The following is a 21,677-nucleotide window of genomic DNA, read 5'->3' as shown; positions in this document are numbered from 1 at the left end:
TGTTGGATTTCGGCGACTCCTCCACACACTGGAAACGAGGTACGTCATCCCATCACGCGCGCATTTAACTCGCACTGTAGTCCCAAACCTCTACAAAGAAGCCAAGGTCAGTTGAATAAAAAAACTATTTTCCATTCATATATTTCATCATTGAGGATTTCTTCAAATTTTTTTTAAAAATCTCGTCTCGTCTCGTTCTCGTGAACCCAATCTCGTGATGTGTCTCGTCTCGTGGAGTAAGTGTCTCGTCACACCCCTAGTATTTAGACTTTATCAGACTTGATCTCTCTGTATGTGGCTTCTGTCCAAAAAGAAACAGGCTGTTTGTTGTATCAACATGTCTGAAGACTCTCAGTATTGTGTTGAGGGCTGTGTACTGTACTTACCCCGTTCCACTCCACGCTCATACTCACTTCCTCGCCACCGTCCGGCCCACTTTCGTACTTCACCGTGTCAGAGGTCAAACTCTCGCGGCTTCGCTGCTTCTCACGGGCCTCCGGCTCGCTCAGGACCTCCGCCACGCGCTGCTTATGCACAGTGTCCAGACCCTGATAATAAACACAAAGACACACACGTTACACAACAGGCAGCAATTAACGCCAATTCAAATGATCCAGTTAAAGCAAAAGCTGAGCACCTCTGCCACCTGCAGCTTCAGCACACTATCACACGCATGGACACTGTACAGCTGGCAGGAACAAGTACCAATTCATCCAATCCAATTAATATTAAAGCTATAGACTTCTACCGCCTGCTGCATTGAACCCAGGCCCTGGCACACACTCACACACCTTACATTAGACACCAGCAGAAGGAACTAATTCAGCAAAGTCAGTTACAAAAGCAAAATGAGGCAAAACTCAACTGTTTCTTTTAAGGAAAATGTTGAACAGCAAACAGAAACCTGTTGTTTCCTGCTGCAGAGGATGGTATTCTACAGTGCCACCACCACTTGTATGAACCCCCCCCCTTTCTTTTTAGAGATGATTAAAGCAAAAATAATCTATGATATGGAGGAATTGTTAATTTAAATAGTTTAACTACTGGACAAAAAAATGACTCCCCCCCCCCCTTCACCGCAAAGTCCATTTGAAGGGTTTGTGCACTAGAGCAGCCTTTCTAAAACTTTTTTGTGACAAGGCCCAGTAATGTTTGGCCCTCATCCTCGACGGCCCACTTAGTAATTTTGCGGGGATAGAAAGAAAGAAACTTTAATAAATTAATTACAGTTACAATAATAGATAGCACAGAGTAGTGACCCAAAGTTTGCCAGTATCCGCCCTCCTGGTGAGATGGCACAGACAGCTGGCCTAGCCACCCAAAGACATTATTATAAATCCCTGGATTGTAATAGAAATAAAATTAGATGCGTTTCAGCAAACTTTCTGCTCGTTTAAAAAATATTTCAAGAAAACGCACCTAAACTTTGTACTACCTACATTTAAAATTACAGTCGGGTTACCAGGCGATACCGATGGAGTTTCCTGAACAGAGGGAGACATCTATTTTGCTTTGAGCCACGACACTACGTGCCTTCCTGTCATTGCTGCGCCCCCCTCCGCCATCAAATGCAGCGGTTCCACAGAAGCCCATGCGCGGTAATGTAGCCCATTTTATATTTGGGGAGGGAGCCGCAGCCCAGTATGCATGGTCCATAGTTTGAGAAAGGCTGCACTAGAGGCATAAGTATTCATATCAAACTTTTGTAGATTTAATATTGAATCGCAACTGGTTTCAAAACTAGTTGTAACATCACAAAATCATCCTTGTACGTACACATGTTCAACTAAATGAATGTTAAAACTGCCTTTTCTGAGAGTCAGACTGCACAGTGAAACATCCAAGTGAAGGAAAAATAAGCAAAACATTTGAGAAGAGAAGGAAGTTTTCATATCAAACAAATGCTCATTTGAAAGCAAATTCAGTGGGCTTTCTCTCCAGGAACAAGTTGGCAAAGTCAAGCTGCCTCTGGCATAATTAAAGCTGGACCAATGATAGTGTTACACCAGTGCAAAGACTGTTCCCTTTGAACCTGGCTGAAGAATAAATTATTCAAGAGGGGAAAAACACAAACCAACCAGACAACAAACTATTGAATGGTGATCTGAATCTGAATGCTTGTCGTTTTATCTTTATTAAACAGGTTCCTCCTCTCACATTGTACAGACTTAAAAAACGGTAGGCGATCTTTAAAAAGCAATCTCATTCTGGGCCGGATAGTATGGACTGTTTTAAATGGATTGTTTTAAATGTCAATATCTACTTATCATATATTTATTCATCTGCATTCAAGCGCATTTGTAAGAGCTGCTTACATGTTACACCATGACCACATTTCTCAAGTTTCTGCTACTTAAATTAAATACTGTATGTGCATTATAACAAGTAAATGATGCATAAATGACAAAAAACTTATTTCAGAAAAAATATCCTGCAATTTGTGTTTGTAAAACCTGTAATGTCTTTAGTTTCACATATGAAACTACAGCCCTAAATATTGATTTGATTCAACAAAGAGTATCTAATACAGGTATGAGGTATTTATAATTTGATTACCAAAACATAATAGCTCTAGCCAGCTGTAACTAGCACCGCCACAGGAATCCAGTTTCATTTGAGTATCATGTTACTTCCCCAGCAAGAGATACTGGTCATTAAATCCTGGAAGGAGCTCCTAATTTGGGATGAAAGCTGGGGCTTCACCACTTCTCATCTCCCCAGGAAACCCCATTAGGTCTCATAAATAACACACCCTCAGAGGCAGTTTCAAAGCTGCACCCCAGGCTTCCCGGCATCTCAGAGTTGATCAGCTCATCCCTAATTTTACACTAGATTAAGCATTTCCCGGCTCTAAGTCTGCCGTTTATGCTGAGTTGAACCATTTCATCTGCAGTTTTAACACGGACGGTGACGTCTCAGCCGCAACGAGGAACCCTGTATTATTAGTCACATTCTTTCGGAGACCACACCTGCTTTCTGGAACGCATGGCAGCCTCCTCGAGAGTTTCGGCCGCCTCAAACTTGCCCTGGCGCCTGTAGAGGGCGCCGAGGTTCTTCAGGGTGGTGGTCACTGTGGGGCTGCAAAAACAACGAGGAGGAATATCTCATCACAGAGAGTCTGGTGAAGGCGGAGTAGTGTCATACATGTAAGTTCAAACAAAAAGAAAGTCTTGTATGTAATCTAGAACAATGGTTCTGAGCTTATGGGTTGGGAACCTTATCAAGGGTTTACTGGATCAATCTGAGTGGTCAAAACATGATTAACAAGAAAGGAACCAGAAAAAAAGTTCTTTTACACAAAATTTGTGTTTATTCTTTCATACTTTTCTCTTAAATCTTCTCTATGATTTTCCTTCTTCAGGCTTCTAAAAAATAAAGTTAAGAAAAAGATCACTTTTTGGTAACAACCAGTAGTCATTTACCGCCTGTGATGAAGGGTCCAAAGTAGATGTTACTTTGTGTTAAAAAAGGTCCCAGGATCATTCAGGAACCTCGTTATATGTTGTATTTAATTCATCTTGTCTTATTACTGTTGTCACTGCTGTACAACCAATTGCCCCTCTGCGGACTATTAGAGTTTTACTTGATTTGACTCTTGTTATAAAGAAAGATTTGAATAGATTTGGGTTTGTTTATGGCTGGGATCATCACCCATCTTCACTCAAACACTGAATTCATCAACCAAACTGACCTGTCGACTTTGCAGGCTTTGTACCAGCCTCCATATTCTCCAAATGGGGAGCCGTCCTTCTGCTTCCCCTATGAGACAAAACTCATGTTCATTAGTTTACAGCCAAAGTGCTTCAGGGAATCTACCTCTACTTACATGAACATTTTAAAGGACAAATCCGGCAAAAAATGAACCTAGGGGTTAATAACACGTGTACCGAGTTCACCGTTCTCTGGGATTAGTTTTCATGCTAATCGAATGTGACCAGTTTTATCGCAAACTGCTAATTACCTTAGTCGTCGGGGCACGGGTAAAGTAAAAAGAAATCGCTATTTCTATACCACTAACAAGGCTCAAAATAGCACCACACTTTCACAGTAGCATAATGAGGGTTCCTACATGTAAACCGAAGCATTGAGAACTTTGTAAGTGCACAGACAGAGATAGTTTCGACCAGTCGAACGCCGTGCAACGTGAGCCGAACTGAATGCACGTTGCACGAAAATATATTCCAGAGAACGACGACTCGGTACACGTGTTATTAACCCCTAGGTTCATTTTGCGCCGGATTTGTCCTTTAAGTCTGGACAAGAAGCACGAACCCATGAAGTAAAGTGACTTGTGCTTTAAAAAGGATGGAAATTAACCCATTTGAAAACTAGAGGCTCTTTTTAATACCATCAAAGATACCATGAAGGGGTATTTTAGTGGTGGGATTACAGACAAGTCAGGATTCCTTCCCTGAAACCTTTTAAACCCTGACAAAAATAAACTCCTCTAGTTAGGGAAGCGGGGTACTCACACCATCAGCACTGGGTGGTTATTACAGAGACTTAATCTGCTAATCCAACTCTTTGTAATGCCAATCCTTCCTATTCTATTTTAAATACGATCATAACACTGTCAGAGTAGTTTAATGCTGCCATCAGTGTTACATACTACTTACTGCCGGACGTTGAGCGGCGTCAAATTTAAATGTGGTTAACTACTGAATATGTGTCAGATTTTTCTATTGTAAGATGCATATTTTTAAGTAATTATAAGATCTTGGGGACAAACTTCAAAACAACAATTTATGAGTATAAATGATTTAAACAATATATTTTTTTATTCTTTTCAAGTCTATTTGTCAATCTGCGTTCTATCAACCGGTTTCGCTCACCTTGCTTTGTTCCTCTCTCTCCTCAGCATGCATCCATATTGGTTTGTTCTCATCTGCAGAGAAACCCAGTCAGACACATGAGAGGAAGGAAATCAGTACTGACATTCACTCAGATAAAAAGCAGGAGAAAGCACCAGTTTTAGGAATCCCCTCTGGTTCTGAAGAACTACGTTTTTTTTTGTTTTTTTTCAGCTGAAAGGTCATTTTTGTTTACAGCTACATAAAAGATAAGAGCAGCCTGAAAATATTAACCTTTACATTAGAAGAGGAGCACAGCGGGGGTTGCCAAAGAAGTAAATATTTGTTTGTAAGTGTTATTTTAAATAACTGTGGATGAGAGAATACTGGCTGAAATGCATGTGTATACTTGTGTTTATTATCCAGTCACAGATCGTACCATCAACAGAGCCAAACTCCCTCTCGTGAGCGCGGGTGAGGATCTCTTTATACAGAGTTTCAGCCTGCTTGAACTTGCCCTGCTTCAGGTAACAGGACGCCTGAGGAACACAAGAGAACCAAAACTAGTCAGCATCACACTGAATGATAAGACTTGAACTATGTCAGAGGTTATCCAACATATTACACTCTCAGGGGATCCATGTTTGTATAAATATAAAGTATTGTACATTTCACTGCACTGCACTCTAAACTTGTATTAAACCCTGCTCTGCTGGGGTAGAAACTGCTACAGTACACAAAAAGGGACATGGTTTGCAGACAGTTATGCCACATGAGTTAATAGCACAAATGTGTCTCTAAATAAACTGTGGGAACTTATTGTCCCCTTAGTGACAGAGCTTGTTTCCAAGTTTAGCTTGATAACTAGCTCGGAGAGGTTTTTCCCATCAGTAACTCTTTGTTGAAAGGGGAGTTAAAAGAAGTCTTGTGACTGCTAGCCTAGCAGGCTAGCATGATAGCTTGCATATTTCGTGAAGACACATACTGTGCTGAAGCAGTTTATTTGGCAACACTTTATGGTGTCTACATAAGAGTGACATGGACACAGTCATGAACACATGACACTGTCATGACACATGAACCCTAACTAACTTGTCATGACAAAAAACGAATGACACTTAATGACAGAAGCGTTAGGTCATAAATGTTTATGACTTGTTTATAATGTGTAGGACACATTCAAGACAGTGTCATGTCACTCTTACGTAGATAACTTCAAGTAAAGTGTAACTGTTTATTTTAATTGTTGAGTTATCGCTCATACTAAAATCTAGCCTCTGTGGCAAGATCACCACTTAGACAAGTGTTACTGGCCAACATACAGTACATGACTTTAGCACAGTTTAAAGTCTAGCATGAACTGTAGCAATCAATACCTGATTCCATTAAAACTGACTTATTGTTATACATTTTTAAAAATACCCTCAACTGACAAAAAGGAGCCCCACTCCCCCATCATTAGTGAAATTCTGCTCCTACCCCGCCTGCACCCCTCTCACCAGGTTGTTCTTGGTCTTGGCCACGTTGGCGTCGTCAGGGCCCAGTTTGGTCTGGTAGATGTCCAGCGCTCTCATGTAGTAGTATTCCACCTCGTCGTACTTGCCCTGGTTCTGACACAGCAGGGCCAGGTTGTTCAGCTGCTTGGCCACATCTGGGTGGTCCTTCCCCAGCACCTGGGACGGAAGCAAGGGGTGAGGGGGGGTTAAAACAACAGTCATCACATCAAACCAAACAGTTTTAGAGGACACCCCGTGTCTCACATTGGGCCATTTGGTCGCCAGCTCTTATCAAGGCTGAGGAGTTACCACCTGCCTGTAACCAGGTGGTGTAGCTGGTACCCAGTCATTTGGGCACTAATAACTGGTCAGTAATGATTTTACTTGATTCTCTGAATTTCCCTTAGCGTCAACCTTTAGGTTCAAATGTGTAACCCAGTTTAAATACTCTTGTCTGATTTTGTAATTTTAGATTTCCTGGAAGACAAAGCTGTCTGCCAATATGTTGGGAATATTTGTTACATCTCTTGCCAGGTTGCGTTGACCCTTGCACTGCTTTCTACAGATTATATGTAATGTTGCTGAGAGTTTAGGCTGAGTCCAACATTACTAACAACATTTCTCTCAATAGCAGCATACACAAAACACTAAACGCTATTTTAGACCCATAGATTCGGAACGCCATACAGGGAATTACATCTGTAACTGTCTGATCTAACCTACGGAGGTGTCTCCTAAAAGATTTCGACCTGTGGACTATTGACCTGCTTGATTAAATAAAAGCGGAGTCCAGTGGACACACACATCAGTGCATCAACAAACAGCATTCATCACAGAAAACGACCAAAAAAAGCAGAACCACCATGAAAAAAAAAAAAAAAAAACTTTTAAAGTGGATGTGTTTGCATTATTGTGGATATGAGAGCGGTGTAAGCTATTCCTGTGTGCTGAGGAGGCTCAACTCCATTAGAGTTGAGAGTAGCGAGCGTGAAAGAGATGCAGAAGGATCATTAGAGACTAGGTGGCAGAGAGGGTTTCATCACAGTCTGACTGACCAGCAAAGAGAGGGAGATCAGAGACTGACAGAGGGAACAACAATTGCATAATTGAGAGGGAAAGGAGAGGAGACAGGCTGAGACTTTGAAACTCTTTTTCCTTCTGGCACTTTCCTTTCCAAAGAGGATGAAGGATGAGAGAATGCAAAAGAGAAAAGGACATTACGGTTAGTCAGAGAACGACTGACTCTCTGCTGCTTGCTGCTCATTGAGAAACCGCTTCATTAAAACACTGGGGAAAGGGGGACATTAACAGAGGGAGGGTAGAGGAAAAACTGAGAAAGAAAAGCACTTGGTGTGAAGTTAAACAGTATCAGAGACAAGCTGCAGGTAAACCAAGTAGCTTGTTGTTTGTCCTTTGGGGGAATTTTGGCTTCAGATTATTGAATCATAAATCTGTAGGAGCTCTGAGATCAAACCCCTTGCAGGATCACCTCCTTCCCTGTTGGAGACTAACAGCCTCTCGGTGTCTTTGATCCACAGGATGGTGCAGAGCTACCTACAGTATTCACTCCATCCTGGCCTCCCACGCCTCCTCCTCCACAGCATTACACATCTGACAGCTTTCCTGTAAACATTGTTAGCTGGAAAAGGATTGCCATAAGTCTGGGTCGCTGCGGAATTGATGGTGTTTATTGATGGATGCCATGTCTTGAAATACCAAAAGTGCTGCAGCCTGAGGTGGTTTCTGGGAAGCTCTTAGAAACACTGCCTTCATTTAAAATGAAGCTGCAGGGCCTCTTCTGACAGGGCACTGAATGATTCTGGGTTTTATCCAAATATTGACATATGGGGATTTTTGAGAAATCCAGAAATTTGCCTTTATCCCTGTGGGACACGTACATATTTCAACAAAGACGTCAGTGCAAAGACTCAGCTAGCAGCAGGTAGGGCTTCAGTTTCATAATCAAGGTCATTTAAGCAGACTGGCTGTTGTTGCAGTTAGAAGACAGTCAGGTTCTCTGCGCCACTGAGCACTGACTTGATTAAATACTTGTTTAGCTTCAAGTTTGGGGAAAACGTTGATGAACTGTTGAAAAAGATAACTAATGTTTGATATTTAAACTCCTATTCAAGTCTGTGATGAGTCTAATCTAATGAAAGGCCTTAAAAGGTCCAATATGCAATATATTTACTGTAATAAATCCAAAAATGACCCCAATGCATCATCAGATATTAAGGAAACATGCTAAGTTGAAATTATGTATTTTAAGTATTTATGGACAGGATATCGAGGCGTAGTCGGGGTGGGGAGGGTTTGCAGTTTGGTGGGCTGGGGATCTCATCGCTGCTCTTTGCAGATGATGTGGTCCTGATGGCATCATCGGCCTGCGACCTTCAGCACTCACTGGATCGGTTCGCAACCGAGTGTGAAGCGGTTGGGATGAGGATCAGCACCTCTAAATCTGAGGCCATGGTTCTCAGCAGGAAACCGATGGAATGCCTTCTCCAGGTAGGGAATGAGTCCTTACCCCAAGTGAAGGAGTTCAAGTACCTTGGGGTTGTGTTCGCGAGTGAGGGGACAATGGAGCGGGAGATTGGTCGGAGAATCGGGCGCAGCGGGTGCGGTATTGCATTCAATCTATCGCACCGTTGATTTAAAAGAGAGCTTAGCCAGAAGGCAAAGCTCTCGATCTACCGGTCAGTTTTCGTTCCTACCCTCACCTATGGTCATGAAGGCTGGGTCATGACCGAAAGAACGAGATCCAGGGTACAAGCGGCGAAATGGGTTTCCTCAGGAGGGTGGCTGGCGTCTCCCTTAGAGATAGGGTGAGAAGCTCAGTCATCCGTGAGGAGCTCGGAGTAGAGCCGCTGCTCCTTTGCGTCGAAAGGAGCCAGTTGAGGTGGTTCGGGCATCTGGTAAGGATGCCCCTGGGCGCCTCCCTAGGGAGGTGTTCCAGGCACGTCCAGCTGGGAGGAGGCCTCGGGAAGACCCAGGACTAGGTGGAGGGATTATATCTCCAACCTGGCCTGGGAACTCGGGATCCCCAGTCGGAGCTGGTTAATGTTGCTCGGGAAAGGGAAGTTTGGGGTCCCCTGCTGGAACTGCTCCCCCCGCGACCCGACACCGGATAAGCGGACGAAGATGGATGGAAGATGGATGGATGGCTAAGTTGAAATACTATCTTTTCTGACAACAATGCTAATGTCAGTATTTTCTCTTTTTTAAATTTCGGTTCCGTGACGGAATTTCTGTTTGTGTTCTGGCCTGTGTGTTGTTATCAACTGCCCTGCTTGACAGCCAGGCCAGGTTGCCAGATATACCTGTAAACACGTAAACCCAGCATGCTAAAGCTGTAAGGTTAGTACAGCCATGAAAGCAGCAAACAAACGAACACGATCAACGGAAATAAATTGTACCTGACAAAAAACCGGCATGTTTCTAACAATTGCGTGACCAGAGACGTAACAACCCCCTGGTAAATATTGGAGATGTATTTGAAAGATGGAGACAGCTTAGAGCCCAAAAGGACGCAGAGTTGGCTAATTTCCTCCTGAACAGGTAAGCATTAGCTTCAGGCTAATTTATCACAGCCACTAGGGATGGCATTTTTTGTCATTTCAACATTTGTGTAGTTACTAACATTGAATTATATAGATAGAGTACCCAAGTTGGTTACTCGCAAAAACAATTGAGACATAGCCAGTGAAGTGATCCCGACTGGTCCTGGCTAATGCCGCCATGCTAACCCTGCTAACTGCTAATGTTACCGGAGGACCAGGCAAGCGGGCCACGGCTGTTTACAGCGTGTAGCCTGTTCAGCGCCCGGAGCCGACAACGGTGAGTTATTTTAAGCCACGAGAGGGGGGCTGTAAATCGGGAAGAGAGGACTGCGAGTTTGCAGTGTGTTTAGCGACTGTTGCTGTAATTCTAAGGTAGAGGTATTTTTAGCGTTTTGTATTGTAATTCTAAGCCGAGGAAGTGTGTCTGTCTGGCGTGTGGAGAGGACGGCGAGGTTGTGGGATTTTTAGCAGTTTCTACAGTAATTCTAAGCCGAAAAAGTGTGTCTGTCAGTTGGGTACAGATCTCTGCGTGAGCACGGGCTTTTAGGACTGTCAATATAGCCAGCATCTAACGTTAGCTACTCCGCTGTGCTGTGGAGTAATGTCTGGTTATGTGAGACAAGCGTCTAGCAACATTGTTGTGGATGCTCCGGTCTCAGCCTGGCAACAAACCTGAACTTCGAGTCTGGGGAGGAGGGGGCGGGGGAGACGACTCTCTCCAGTATTTTGAAATTGTACTGCAGTAACTATTTTAAACACTAGCTGTCAGTATTACATATTGCACCTTTAAGTCAAAATTAAAAGGTCTATATAAAAGAGACTTCAGATACAGTATTAGGGGACCACTAAGGTCTATATAAAAGAGACTTCAGATACAGTATTAGGGGACCACTAAGGTCTATATAAAAGAGACTTCAGATACAGTATTAGGGGACCACTAAGGTCTATATAAAAGAGACTTCAGATACAGTATTAGGGGACCACTAAGCTCTATATAAAAGAGACTTCAGATACAGTATTAGGGGACCACTAAGGTCTATATAAAAGCATCCAAAGAGCAACATGTCATGGGACATTTAACTAATAAAATATGTCTAATATATATCCTTTATTATAGTGTTTAGTGGCACTACTATAGTTTGAAAAGTTAACTATGTCTTTTTGTCACTGTCTCAGTGAAGCTAGATGACAAATTATGTAAACATTTCTAAGACTGCATCAGGGATATGTAAATTATAGTCAATCAATAAAGTTACTTATTTACCAAATCATACTGGGTTCAGCATGTTTTCTTCTTTCTTCTCAAATAAACTGAATAGTCAAAAGTTTCTATACCAGTTTATATTTATGACTGCCCCATTGTCCTTGATGCCAACAAAACTAACTTAGAAGCTGAGCTTTCCTGAGTTTCTATTAAAAGCCAAAAAAGGAAGGAAAAAGGAATCCTTCTGATTCAGCAACTCTGCAGCAGCCACCTCGCCTGAGCAGGAAAAACTCAGTGGCAAATCTTTGAGCTTAAGCGACAGCATTATCATCTGAAGCATAAAAAATGTAATCGCTCAGCTTCACCAAAGCTTGAGTCTCTTTCTCAGAGGAGCGAGAAGGAGAGCGATTGAGGGTTTGTTTAAAGGCAAGAGCTGAGGACAGATACAGAGTGGTGAATACAAAGTGTTTTCTGCACTTTGAGGTTTGCTGAGCAGCACCTCTGTAAGCACCAAACTAGAGGCCAGACAAAATCATGGCAATCTCCCCTGAGACACACAGGCTGTCCTATGATACACATCTTTGAACAATACAAAGCTAAAGGGAGAATAAGCTGGAATGAATCATGGGAGAACAATGTCACCTAATGTGACATTTCAATACCAAGAACTTGTCTTGTATCTAGTCAAGACTTGTGATGACAAATTAAGAAACAACAAAAAACAGAGAACACAGTTTGCGTTTGTTGTATATTTTGTAATTTCTTCATTATTTTAGGCCAATTATTTCAAATGTATCTTAATGACAGACTGATCTGCGAGATCTGATCATTTGTTAACCCCTCCCCTGAATAGTGATTGTCCGATCAGAGCTCAGCAACAGTGACTAGGCACAAACGGTCTGACAAGCTATCTCATGTGATGGAGGTGATCTGCAACTAAAAGCTCTTTCAATCTAAAATTCAATCTTCGTTCTCCAACCTCAAAAAACTCTTCTCTATCTCTTCTTGCAATGCCTGGGGTTGTACCCCCATGGCTGAATGCACTTATCTTAAGTCACTTTGGATAAAAGCGTAAGCTTACCTGCTCTAACATAAGCTAGAAAAATACCTGTACAGGGATGGAGCTTTCACATACACCATTTTAAAAAAACTTTTAGAGACCATGTAGAACTGACTCATACGAGTTTTAACGTTAGCATTAGCTTATGGTCATCGGGTAGAGATGAGAAGCTGCTTTTGTTTACTTATGCGTAAAATGTTCGAAAGTTAGAATTTTGAGTGGTAAATCTGACACTGTTGATCACTGTAAACTGCTAAAATGGATAACTTTACAGGACAAGAGTTTGTCCTTTATTTTGCTGGCTCATGGGAGACTATTGGGAGTACATGGGAGTGAACTATTCCGTGCTTAGTGTTTGACTGCTTTGTGCCTGAATAGGACACAGAGTTTGTCTGAAAAGGAAGTGAAAGTAAACATTTGTCTGAAAGTGAAGTGAAAGTAAACCTTAGTTTGAAAGTTTTAAGTCTGGTGATGAAGAAAAACAGTGGTTGGTACAAGTAGATACAGCTGCGTAGCTGATGCTTTCCTACCATTCGTTTAATTCCTACTGAATGGGTTTCGTGTTTGATGACCTTTGGCCTACCTTTTCTCTGATCTCCAGCGCTCTCTTGCACAGGGGCTCTGCTTCCTTGTACTTTCCTCTCTTCCCATACAGGACAGCCAGGTTATTGAGGGTGGCAGCAACCTGACAGAAACACAAACACATGCATTATTTCAAAACCATGTTCCAAACCTGGTTATGAGACTCAATCATATTCACCCAAGTGCCACCACAAGACTCCGCCACAGCAGCAAAGTGCCATTGATCTGGTGAGAGAGTAATTAATGAGGAGGAAGGAGGAGTGCGGAAACAGGAAGTGATTATGGTGGGCTGTAATTTGACCCCAATCAGCTGTAAGATCAATCTCGTGCACTCAGGAGGAGGGAGACTACAGAGGTCCCCTCTGATCTCTGATTCATGTGGGCAGAGTGGAAGGAAAGGATGGAGGGAGGGAATGCAGAAGTGAATTGAGGAGTGGAGCAGTGATGGAGGGAAGAGAGGAGGACAAGATGGAGAGCAGCGCATAAGGAGAAATCTATCGCACTTACAAAACTCTTTTTCTCACTTTTTCCCAGATTGTTATTCCTTACATTTGATTTCTTGTTCAGTATAATATTATATGCATGCTCACTTTTCCTTCACAAACTATAAGAAACCACTCTAAAAGATGAAGATTATTCCACACAGCCTCAAATATAAAAATATCAGAGATGAAGAAAGATAAAGATCTTGTGTTTTGTGTGTCCAAGACATACTGCTGCAGATCAGATGATTCAGCTACAAACTGGATGATGGATCTTTAGCCCAAAGTGTTCTTATGAACCACTTCAGTATCTCAACCAGCGGTCTGTGATCCACGCGTTGTCCGTGACAGTATGGCAGGGCATCCAGGAAAGATTTGTATGAAAGTACTGTATATCTGTTCCATCCCTCACACATTAAGATAGACGACAAAAAAAAAAAAAAAAGCCGCAATATTTCATGACTCGAATGCAGCTGAAAAAGCACTTTTCATGAACCGGTGGAGTCACAGGGGAAGGGGTCCTTGGTCACGTCAGCTCATCACCAGGAGTACTAAAAGATGGTTGAGAGGCACTGAACTACTCAAAGCTTGAACGGGGTGTTTGTTACGTCCAAAACTAGCTTATATGTCCAAAAGTAGAGCACCACGGTGGCCCAGATCGGACATGCTGTTCCTGCCAGTGACCTTCCTCCAGGCTTCTCGTCCCCATGTGGCACATCTCCAGGAGGAGAGACTCGAGAGCCAGGTACTTCAAAGTGCTGATGTGAAAGAAGAAACTACAATAAAAAGGCTTCTTGTCTCCAACCCTAGTGTTTGCTAGTGGCACTGGGGGCTCTTAACTATTTCCATACGTCCCCGTGGAAAGACTACAGCCTGTCTAGGATCTTGGTTCAATAACCATTCCACCTTTCACACTACTCTAGTTTTTTTCCCCAGGATCCAGTTTTCATAGCCGGGAGAAACCATGGCCCAGAATTTGCCTGCTGCCCAACTGGCAAAACTCCAGACCACACAATGAGCTATTATGGAAACATGGTGTACATGTTGGTACACGCACAACAGGTGGTGTTCAAACCTGATCCAGGCATCAATAAGCAGAATTCAAGAAAATGTTTCTTAATGGATACCCGGCTCTCATAAATTTGGACCAGTTCTCAATAGTGAACTTTCAAAATAGGGAAGACAAGAAAGGCAAGTAGAAGAGATTGAGAGATAAAGATGATCAGAAATACTGTAGGAGAAAGAGACTAAGAGGCAAAGAGCTGGATTTAAAATGAAGCATAAGGTGAGAGGAATCAGTGTCAAATACCTGACTATATTGTTGCCAAAACTATGATTTTTTTAATGCTAAAATCCCTGGAAAAAAAATCACTTCCTTGAAGAAAAGAAGGATTGGGGCTAAGTGGCAGGTGGAGAGGGTGGAGGTGGAAGAGGGGAGGGCTAACCTCAGAGTGATGGAGGTCCAGATAGTGGAGACACAGGCCTGCTGGGGTTACAACAGTTAGTCGACCTGCTGTTTACAGTCACACTGACAAACAGAAGTTAATGGGGTCTGACAACAGGACTGGGTCAATTATTTATAAAATCTGTTCACAGTGATCGTCCTGGACTGCAGTCACAATCCTGGACCAAACATTAAAAGGGGTTTGGAAGAAAAAGGTTAAACTATATTCAAAAATGGTGAAATGATAAGAAGAACCTAAAAATTCAAGTTATTATATATAGGACACTCAACATCTGGTCGAATGTAAACAAATACCCAAACTTATTCTCTGACAGTAAACCAGGTAAAGCTCATAAAAAAAAAGAAAAAAGGTTTATAATTACACGTTTATAAAACCTATTTTACTAGGAGTACATTGCATCAAGGAGCACCACTAACAGCTCTGAAACTCACTCGTAGCTTTATGGGCTCTTTAATAAGGATACATGCCTCAAAATTGTAACTCAAACACTACTTTAGCTGCACTGTTATTATGGCTGCCAGTGTTGGTATATGTGTTACCTGAAGGGGAGCAGGGTAAAACATTTTTTAATGAATTTTATTGATCCCCTGAGGGGAAACCAGGACACTGCAGCAGCCGAAAATAGCTATAGATTAAAGAGTAAAGGGTAATAACAGTGTGCGTCTAACAAGATGAAGAACTGTAATTTTCTTTTCCTTAACTGTATAAAGTTCTCAGCTTAGCGATAAAGCTCTTTATATCAAAAGGAATAGTTTGACATTTGGTGATATACACTTATTGGCTTTCTTGCCATGAGTGAGATGAGAAGATCAATACCACTGTCATGTCTGTACAGTAAATATGAAGCTACCGCCAGCAACTGGTTGTCTTAGCTTAGCATAAAAACTGGAAAAAACGGGGAAATAATTTTGGATTCAATAAAAAAAAAAAAAAAAAAAAACAGGGTAATTAGTGATCTTCAGAGGTGCTGGTTGGCAGATTTTGTCACCTTTGAATAGAGTAAGGCTAGCGGTTTCTAATATTAATGCTAAGCACCTAATTGCTGTAGCTTCATTTTTACTGTACAAACATGAGTGGTAACAATCTTCTTCTTAAAAAAATAATTTAATTATCCCTAATTTAATTATCCCCCATAATGTACGGATGGGTCAACTTTTTTTTGTTAAGTTTAAATCTATTTTTGAGCACTTATTCTGTATTTGACTTCAACATAATAGTGTGTAGGGTAGATTGTCCTAGCAGTAAAGTGCAGAACATTTTTTATGTATAAAAAATATTTTTTTATATTTTTATTACATATTTTATTTATACATCTTTTTCTGCACTTCACTGCTAGGACAATCTACCCTACACACTATTATGTTGAAGTCAAATACATCCCTATAATTCTGATAAAACTGATTATATTACAACAAATATTGTACAGAAAAACCAGGCACAGCCGAATAACTTTGGTGTTATGCAGAGACAGATGTACTCACAGCTGGGTGGTCCCTGCCTAGAGTCTTCTCCCTGATGGCCAGAGCATCATTCAGCAGGTTGGCTGCCTCCTTATATTTGTTCTGATCCCTGAAACAGAAAGAAGCAAACAGAGTCAGACAGAAATACACAGACACAGATGGACATACAAGCACACAAAAAGAGAAACATAAACTATGCCAACAATTTCCACTAACAGCCCATTATTTTCAGGTGACATGGTCCAAATAGCTTTGCAGCAGTTCCCACAGTCTATGCAATAGTTTGCTGACAACAAGTCGACCAACTCTCTCATTCCTGACTATTCAATGGATAAGATTTGTGGAAGAAAGAAACATGGTCCAACCACTGTAAAAGACTTGTCCAGCTCTTGTTTGTCATTCTTTTCTTCTTTTGTTCTTTAGCTGGGAGATTAACACTTGCCCAGTTCCATTACTGTACTGTAAATCTTTGGCTGTGTCTGCTATGTTTGCCATGTTCCACTTCTCTCTTAGAAAGGCGTCCAACTATCATATGAGAGGTTCTATAGAGGCCTGTCACACAATGCTTTGATGGTTGTTACCAAAAGGCTTTAAAAAAAGAGACATGCCACCGTATTGTGAGGAGAAAAAGATAGAAAAAGACCATTATTATTCCATAACCATTATCATATATTTCTATTTGGAGGAAAAACATGGTGCCAACAGAAACAGAAGAGTAATTGAATAGTATTCCTAAAACTGACTACAGTTGTTTAATATCATCAACATAGGAATTTGACAGAGAAAAATGATCATATCTGTATCGTACATCTTATTAAAAATCTATGTAATATGTCCCTAAATCTGATTTAATAAACTTATTTTTTATTTAGTTTACAATTACAACATTATACTCTTACACAACTGAAAGAGGGAGGTGAAACCATCTGCTCTAATAAGCATTCTCAGTAATACAAGTCCTTTTGTAATTTTGCAGGAAAAATCGCAAAAGGGCCTCCTGGATGGCCAGAACCCTATTTTGGGAAACACTAATGAAGTCCAGGGCCAAGATGAGATATTTGACAGACCAACCTGTAAACAAGGGCTAGAATATTTAGCATGGTGGCCACGTCTGGGTGGTCATGTCCAGAGGTCTTCTCCAGGTCTTCCAGGGCCTGTTTGCAGAGTGGCACAGCCACCTCGTACCGGCCCTGCGACGCGTACTGGATCACCAGGTTGTGGAGGGTCCTCAGACGGGCTGGGATCTCATAGCCTCCCTGCTGGGCAGCAGCCGCCGCAGCACTGCCGTGGGTCGGCTGGACTGGAGACGCACGGAGGAAGGAGAAAGAAAAGATTAGATGTCAGGACACACACCTCTGTGCTTTTGATCAATTCATTACAATTGTACTGCATTTGGGGAATAATCCAGAAGGCAAGGAAATATATATTTGACTTATTAAGAAAATCTTTTTTCTTATCATCTGAGACAGAGAGTTTTGTTAGATTTTTTACAAATAAATCAGAGCGATGTTGCTTTATTATGTTAACTGGTGATTTTTAAAATGCCAATAGTTTTGGTCCTCAGATTATTTTCTTGAATAATCAATTAATCGTTAATTCCATAAATCCCCAAATGACAATTTCAACGCGTATATTTTGTCCAACCAACATTCCAAAACCTAAAGATATTCAATTCACTGTCACAATAAAGTAAGAAAAGCTTAAAATACTCACTGAGAGGTTGGAAATAAGTCATATTTGGCATTGTGTGCTTAAAATAGTACTCAAAAAGGGATGTTGATCATTTTTCTTTTGATCGGCTAACAGATTAATTGTTTTATCCTTACTATTTTCTATGATTGTTTTACTTATATGTACCTTCCTTGTTGGTTTAGCTTAATTTAATAGTTTTTTCTATAAAATGATGTTGAAAAAAATAATCTTCAGCATCTGACAAATTCCAAGTGCTAAAGACGTCGCCATTCGGTTTAAAATAAGCAGGTTACATACTGACTTGTTGCATTACGTGTTTGAATATGAATCAAACTTTGTTTTAAATATCACAGCTTTTCTCCTGGCTCATTTTAATAATGAAGTTATTATTTATTTGTGTTTCTACAAATGGGTCAAAGCTGAAACCACAACAAACAAACACCAGCTGGCTGTTAACATATGGCCTGCAAACACGATTAATATTCACACAAACAATGGCCCAGCAAATGTGCTGGTTTCTGTTGGTTACATTTAACGGACTCAGGAGCACATGATGAAGAATGTCTCTCATGACATGCAGTCATTGCCTGTCTGTCTATAAGTGTGTGTGTGTGTGTGTGTGTGTGTGTTAACAACATCGTCCATAGTGAAGTGTCCCAGCACCAGGTGATTCCACAACCACTCGCACCATAGTAGATTAACGTCAAAAGCAGGGCCATTTTCATTTTGGCGGCCATATTATCCGATCTGTCAATTCATACCAGCTGCGATCAGGCGCGCTGCAGCTATAGTTTTGGTGTCAACATTCAAAAACCCCAAGATATTCAGTTTATCACAGAAGGCAAAGAAAAGCAGCACATCCTCGCAATTGAGAAGCTGGAACCAGTTTATATTCAGGATTTTCTTTGAGAGAAATGTCTTGAGACTCTACAGAAATGCAAAACGGATCTCCAGCTGGACTCGAACCTGGTACCTTGTGGTTCACAGATGGCATCTTAAGCCAGAGGGGCGCACCAACCTCAACTCACACTCAGTTTACCAGTCCTGGGTAATACTTGTTAGGACACCCAATCCATTGCATTATGGGAAGTGTAGGATGCACCATTTTTGGAGCTTGAACATTACGAGGGATGTAAAGTTAAAATAACTTAGTTCTGGCTTTCCACCATTCTTTTTAAAATGTTTATAGAGGTGCAACACAGAATCCCTGGAACAGAGAGTTAGCTGAAATATAAATATTAGTACAGAAAAATCTGTGCATACAGTATAAGCCTAAGGCCAATCTAAATAAAGGCAGAGCTGTCATCACCATTATCTTTGTTCCTGCTGACAGCAATTTACCAAAACCCAAAAAGCTGTCTGAATAAGCTTGAGGAGGAAAGACATCTAATCCACACAGACACACACACAGCTCTGTTTCACACAGAGAAGAGTATTGCCATTGAAAACAGCATTTAATGATGCATTTCTACAAAATGCACTGGCCTACTACTGCCTTACCATCCTCTCTCATCCGTCCAATCTCTTCATTCATTCATAAACACAGTACTTTAAACACTGCAACAAGTTTGCTCATCTGTTCTTTTGATTTTTTCTTCTTTTTTTTTTACTTTTACTTGATGCAACAAAGGAAGAGCAGATATTTAAGTTTGGAAACATGAAACCAATAAACTACTGCTTCACTACCCTCCAGGCACCACCCATCTGTTTCTTATTTTTGGTCCTTTAAGTGTTGTATATACCGTCCACAAAACTAGCTTCTTGACTGTATTTACTGTAAGCACTGATGTAGGTGTGAGCAGGAATGTGTGGGTGTGTACAACAATGAGAATCTGAGACATGTTTATGTGGAAAATGGGTGTGCCTTCATAAGTATTGCATTACAATGGGATGTTTTTTTTAAATGATGTTTATCTCAAACCTCACTTATAATTACCAACAGTGTTGTGAACCATTCCCAATTTTAAATTCATCGTTCAATCTTGGAAAAACTGGTTACCCGACATATTTAAGCAAAGACAAATGATTCCTTGTTCAAATGGATATTAGGAATTGTGTTTATCAGTGCCAGAGGCCCTTTTGCTAAATAACTGCCCTATTTATTGGTATAAAACCTCAACAAAACGAATAAAATAAAGCTACAAATCATTCTAAATACATATTCTGCTCATTCATCTTCTCTGTTTGCAGCTCCAGAACTTCTTTCACCTCAATAACTCAGAAGATCACATTTTTTGTAATCATAATGCAGTATTGACACTCCTTTTATTGAGATTTATAGTGCAGAAAGTCAATCTGGTGCTCCCCCTATTCCTTATCCCAACTATATTTTATTAAAGTCTGTCACTCCTGTCAAGTCATAATTCATATTCAGTCCGTGCTGCTCAACACAGCAAAGGCTCTATTAACACTGCTAGGAACAAATGCTGCAAACAGCGTAATGAAGCCAGTTTTCCATCTAAAAACATGAAACAAATCTAGTCCTATAATTTGACTCAGTACCCCCAAAACAACCTGCTCTGCTTCCTCTGCTCAACAAACTGCACTTGGGTCATAATTTGGGCCAAAACACAGATAAAGTCTGGATAAAAACCTGAAATTACACCCACAAAATACTGCAAGAGGGGGAATTACTACTGGACACACAAACGGAAAAGCTGGTTTCTTTGAGAGCAATAACATATTGTTAAATGTAAAAAGGGGGGGAAAAGTAAAACTTAATTTCTTGCATCAGACTTAAAATATGCTGTGCTATGTAGCAGACATTGTTTCTTAAACTTTCTGCCAAACCTCCAGCTGGTAGGTTAAATTAAAACAAAAAAAAGTTTAACAAAGAAGAACAAAGAGAGAAAGTCTGGCTCAGAGTGATCTGAGATCAGAGTGTGAAACCAGTCTGTTGTCCATTTTGTCAGAAATTTAAACTGGCTGGCAAACTGGTGCCAGGAGCCAAATGGGAATTACCTTGGTGCAAAAAAGGGTTTAAAGAAACTCCATCAATGTCAAGTTTGGGAACAAAACTGTGTGCCATTTTTTGGAGACCAGAGGCATGTGAGTCTCTTTGTCAGTGGTCCCAAACAACTTTAAAGCTACAATATATTTATTTGAATTAAGCTCAATGAGAGCTGTAGCTCTTCTGGTGGGGTGTTGGGAATTAACTGTAGTATAATCACTGACAAATGAGGCTTTGGTATTTGGTTTCACAAAGAAGTAGAGGTTAAAGTTCTCACTTTTTTTTGCCAAGGTATTATTGATCAAATGTTTAGATTTTAAGCATTTCATTTATATTTAAAGCCAAAGTTCATAACAACACTACTGTGGTCTTTTGCCAAACATTATTTCACCTGACAACTGCTACACAAAAAGAAGACACTGTAGAAATCCTGGAACTATATTACACCAATCTGTTTGGGAGCTTTTCACCCCATTTGGCCTCCATCCAGGTTAAACTAGGTCCTGACTAATGAGCCTTTACAGCCAACACAGCTTTACTGTCTGGGCTACTGAGCTATTGAAAGACCACCCCATCAAACACTGAGAGAAGGTATGGATATGAAGAGTGGGGGCGAAGAGGCAGGGAAGAGGCAGGGAAAGTTTAAGTTGACAAAGATGAAGAAACAAAGATTTGTAAGGCTTTAGAAAAGTTCAGAAAGCGGTGTATGGAAGGAGAAACTATATATTATGGCATATACTGTATATTCTAACTCTGGGGACATCCACTGACTAGACTTTGGTATATTATATAACTGTTGCTGGTGCAAAGATTGCAGTTTTGTTTCCAGAGAACGAATCAATTTTACAGCAGTGACATTCTCTAAATTACTGCAACCATCAGAAAAAGAAAATTTAATTTCAAAGACAAGTATTAATGTTGTGGAACTATTCCAT

General features: G+C 40.9%; 1 protein-coding gene across 2 annotated transcripts in view; it reads right to left on the bottom strand.

The window, feature by feature from the left end:
• Positions 1-21,677, bottom strand: part of klc1a (kinesin light chain 1a) — a 49,646-nt gene that overhangs the window by 14,511 nt on the left and 13,458 nt on the right. For both annotated transcript variants that reach the window (XM_028565369.1, XM_028565370.1), the window contains exons 5-13: positions 17,172-17,400; positions 16,122-16,209; positions 12,694-12,795; positions 6,290-6,463; positions 5,230-5,329; positions 4,833-4,885; positions 3,692-3,759; positions 2,970-3,078; positions 387-548 (exon numbers count right to left, since the gene is read on the bottom strand). In XM_028565369.1, the coding sequence (XP_028421170.1) occupies positions 387-548; positions 2,970-3,078; positions 3,692-3,759; positions 4,833-4,885; positions 5,230-5,329; positions 6,290-6,463; positions 12,694-12,795; positions 16,122-16,209; positions 17,172-17,400 (1,085 nt within the window). The remainder of the gene's footprint in view (positions 1-386; positions 549-2,969; positions 3,079-3,691; positions 3,760-4,832; positions 4,886-5,229; positions 5,330-6,289; positions 6,464-12,693; positions 12,796-16,121; positions 16,210-17,171; positions 17,401-21,677) is intronic.

Source organism: Perca flavescens, chromosome 20 (genome assembly GCF_004354835.1).
Source record: "Perca flavescens isolate YP-PL-M2 chromosome 20, PFLA_1.0, whole genome shotgun sequence".
NCBI classification, from domain to species: Eukaryota; Metazoa; Chordata; class Actinopteri; order Perciformes; family Percidae; genus Perca; species Perca flavescens.
Note: the sequence above shows the minus strand (reverse complement) of the source record. Positions and strands in the feature narration are given on the sequence as shown.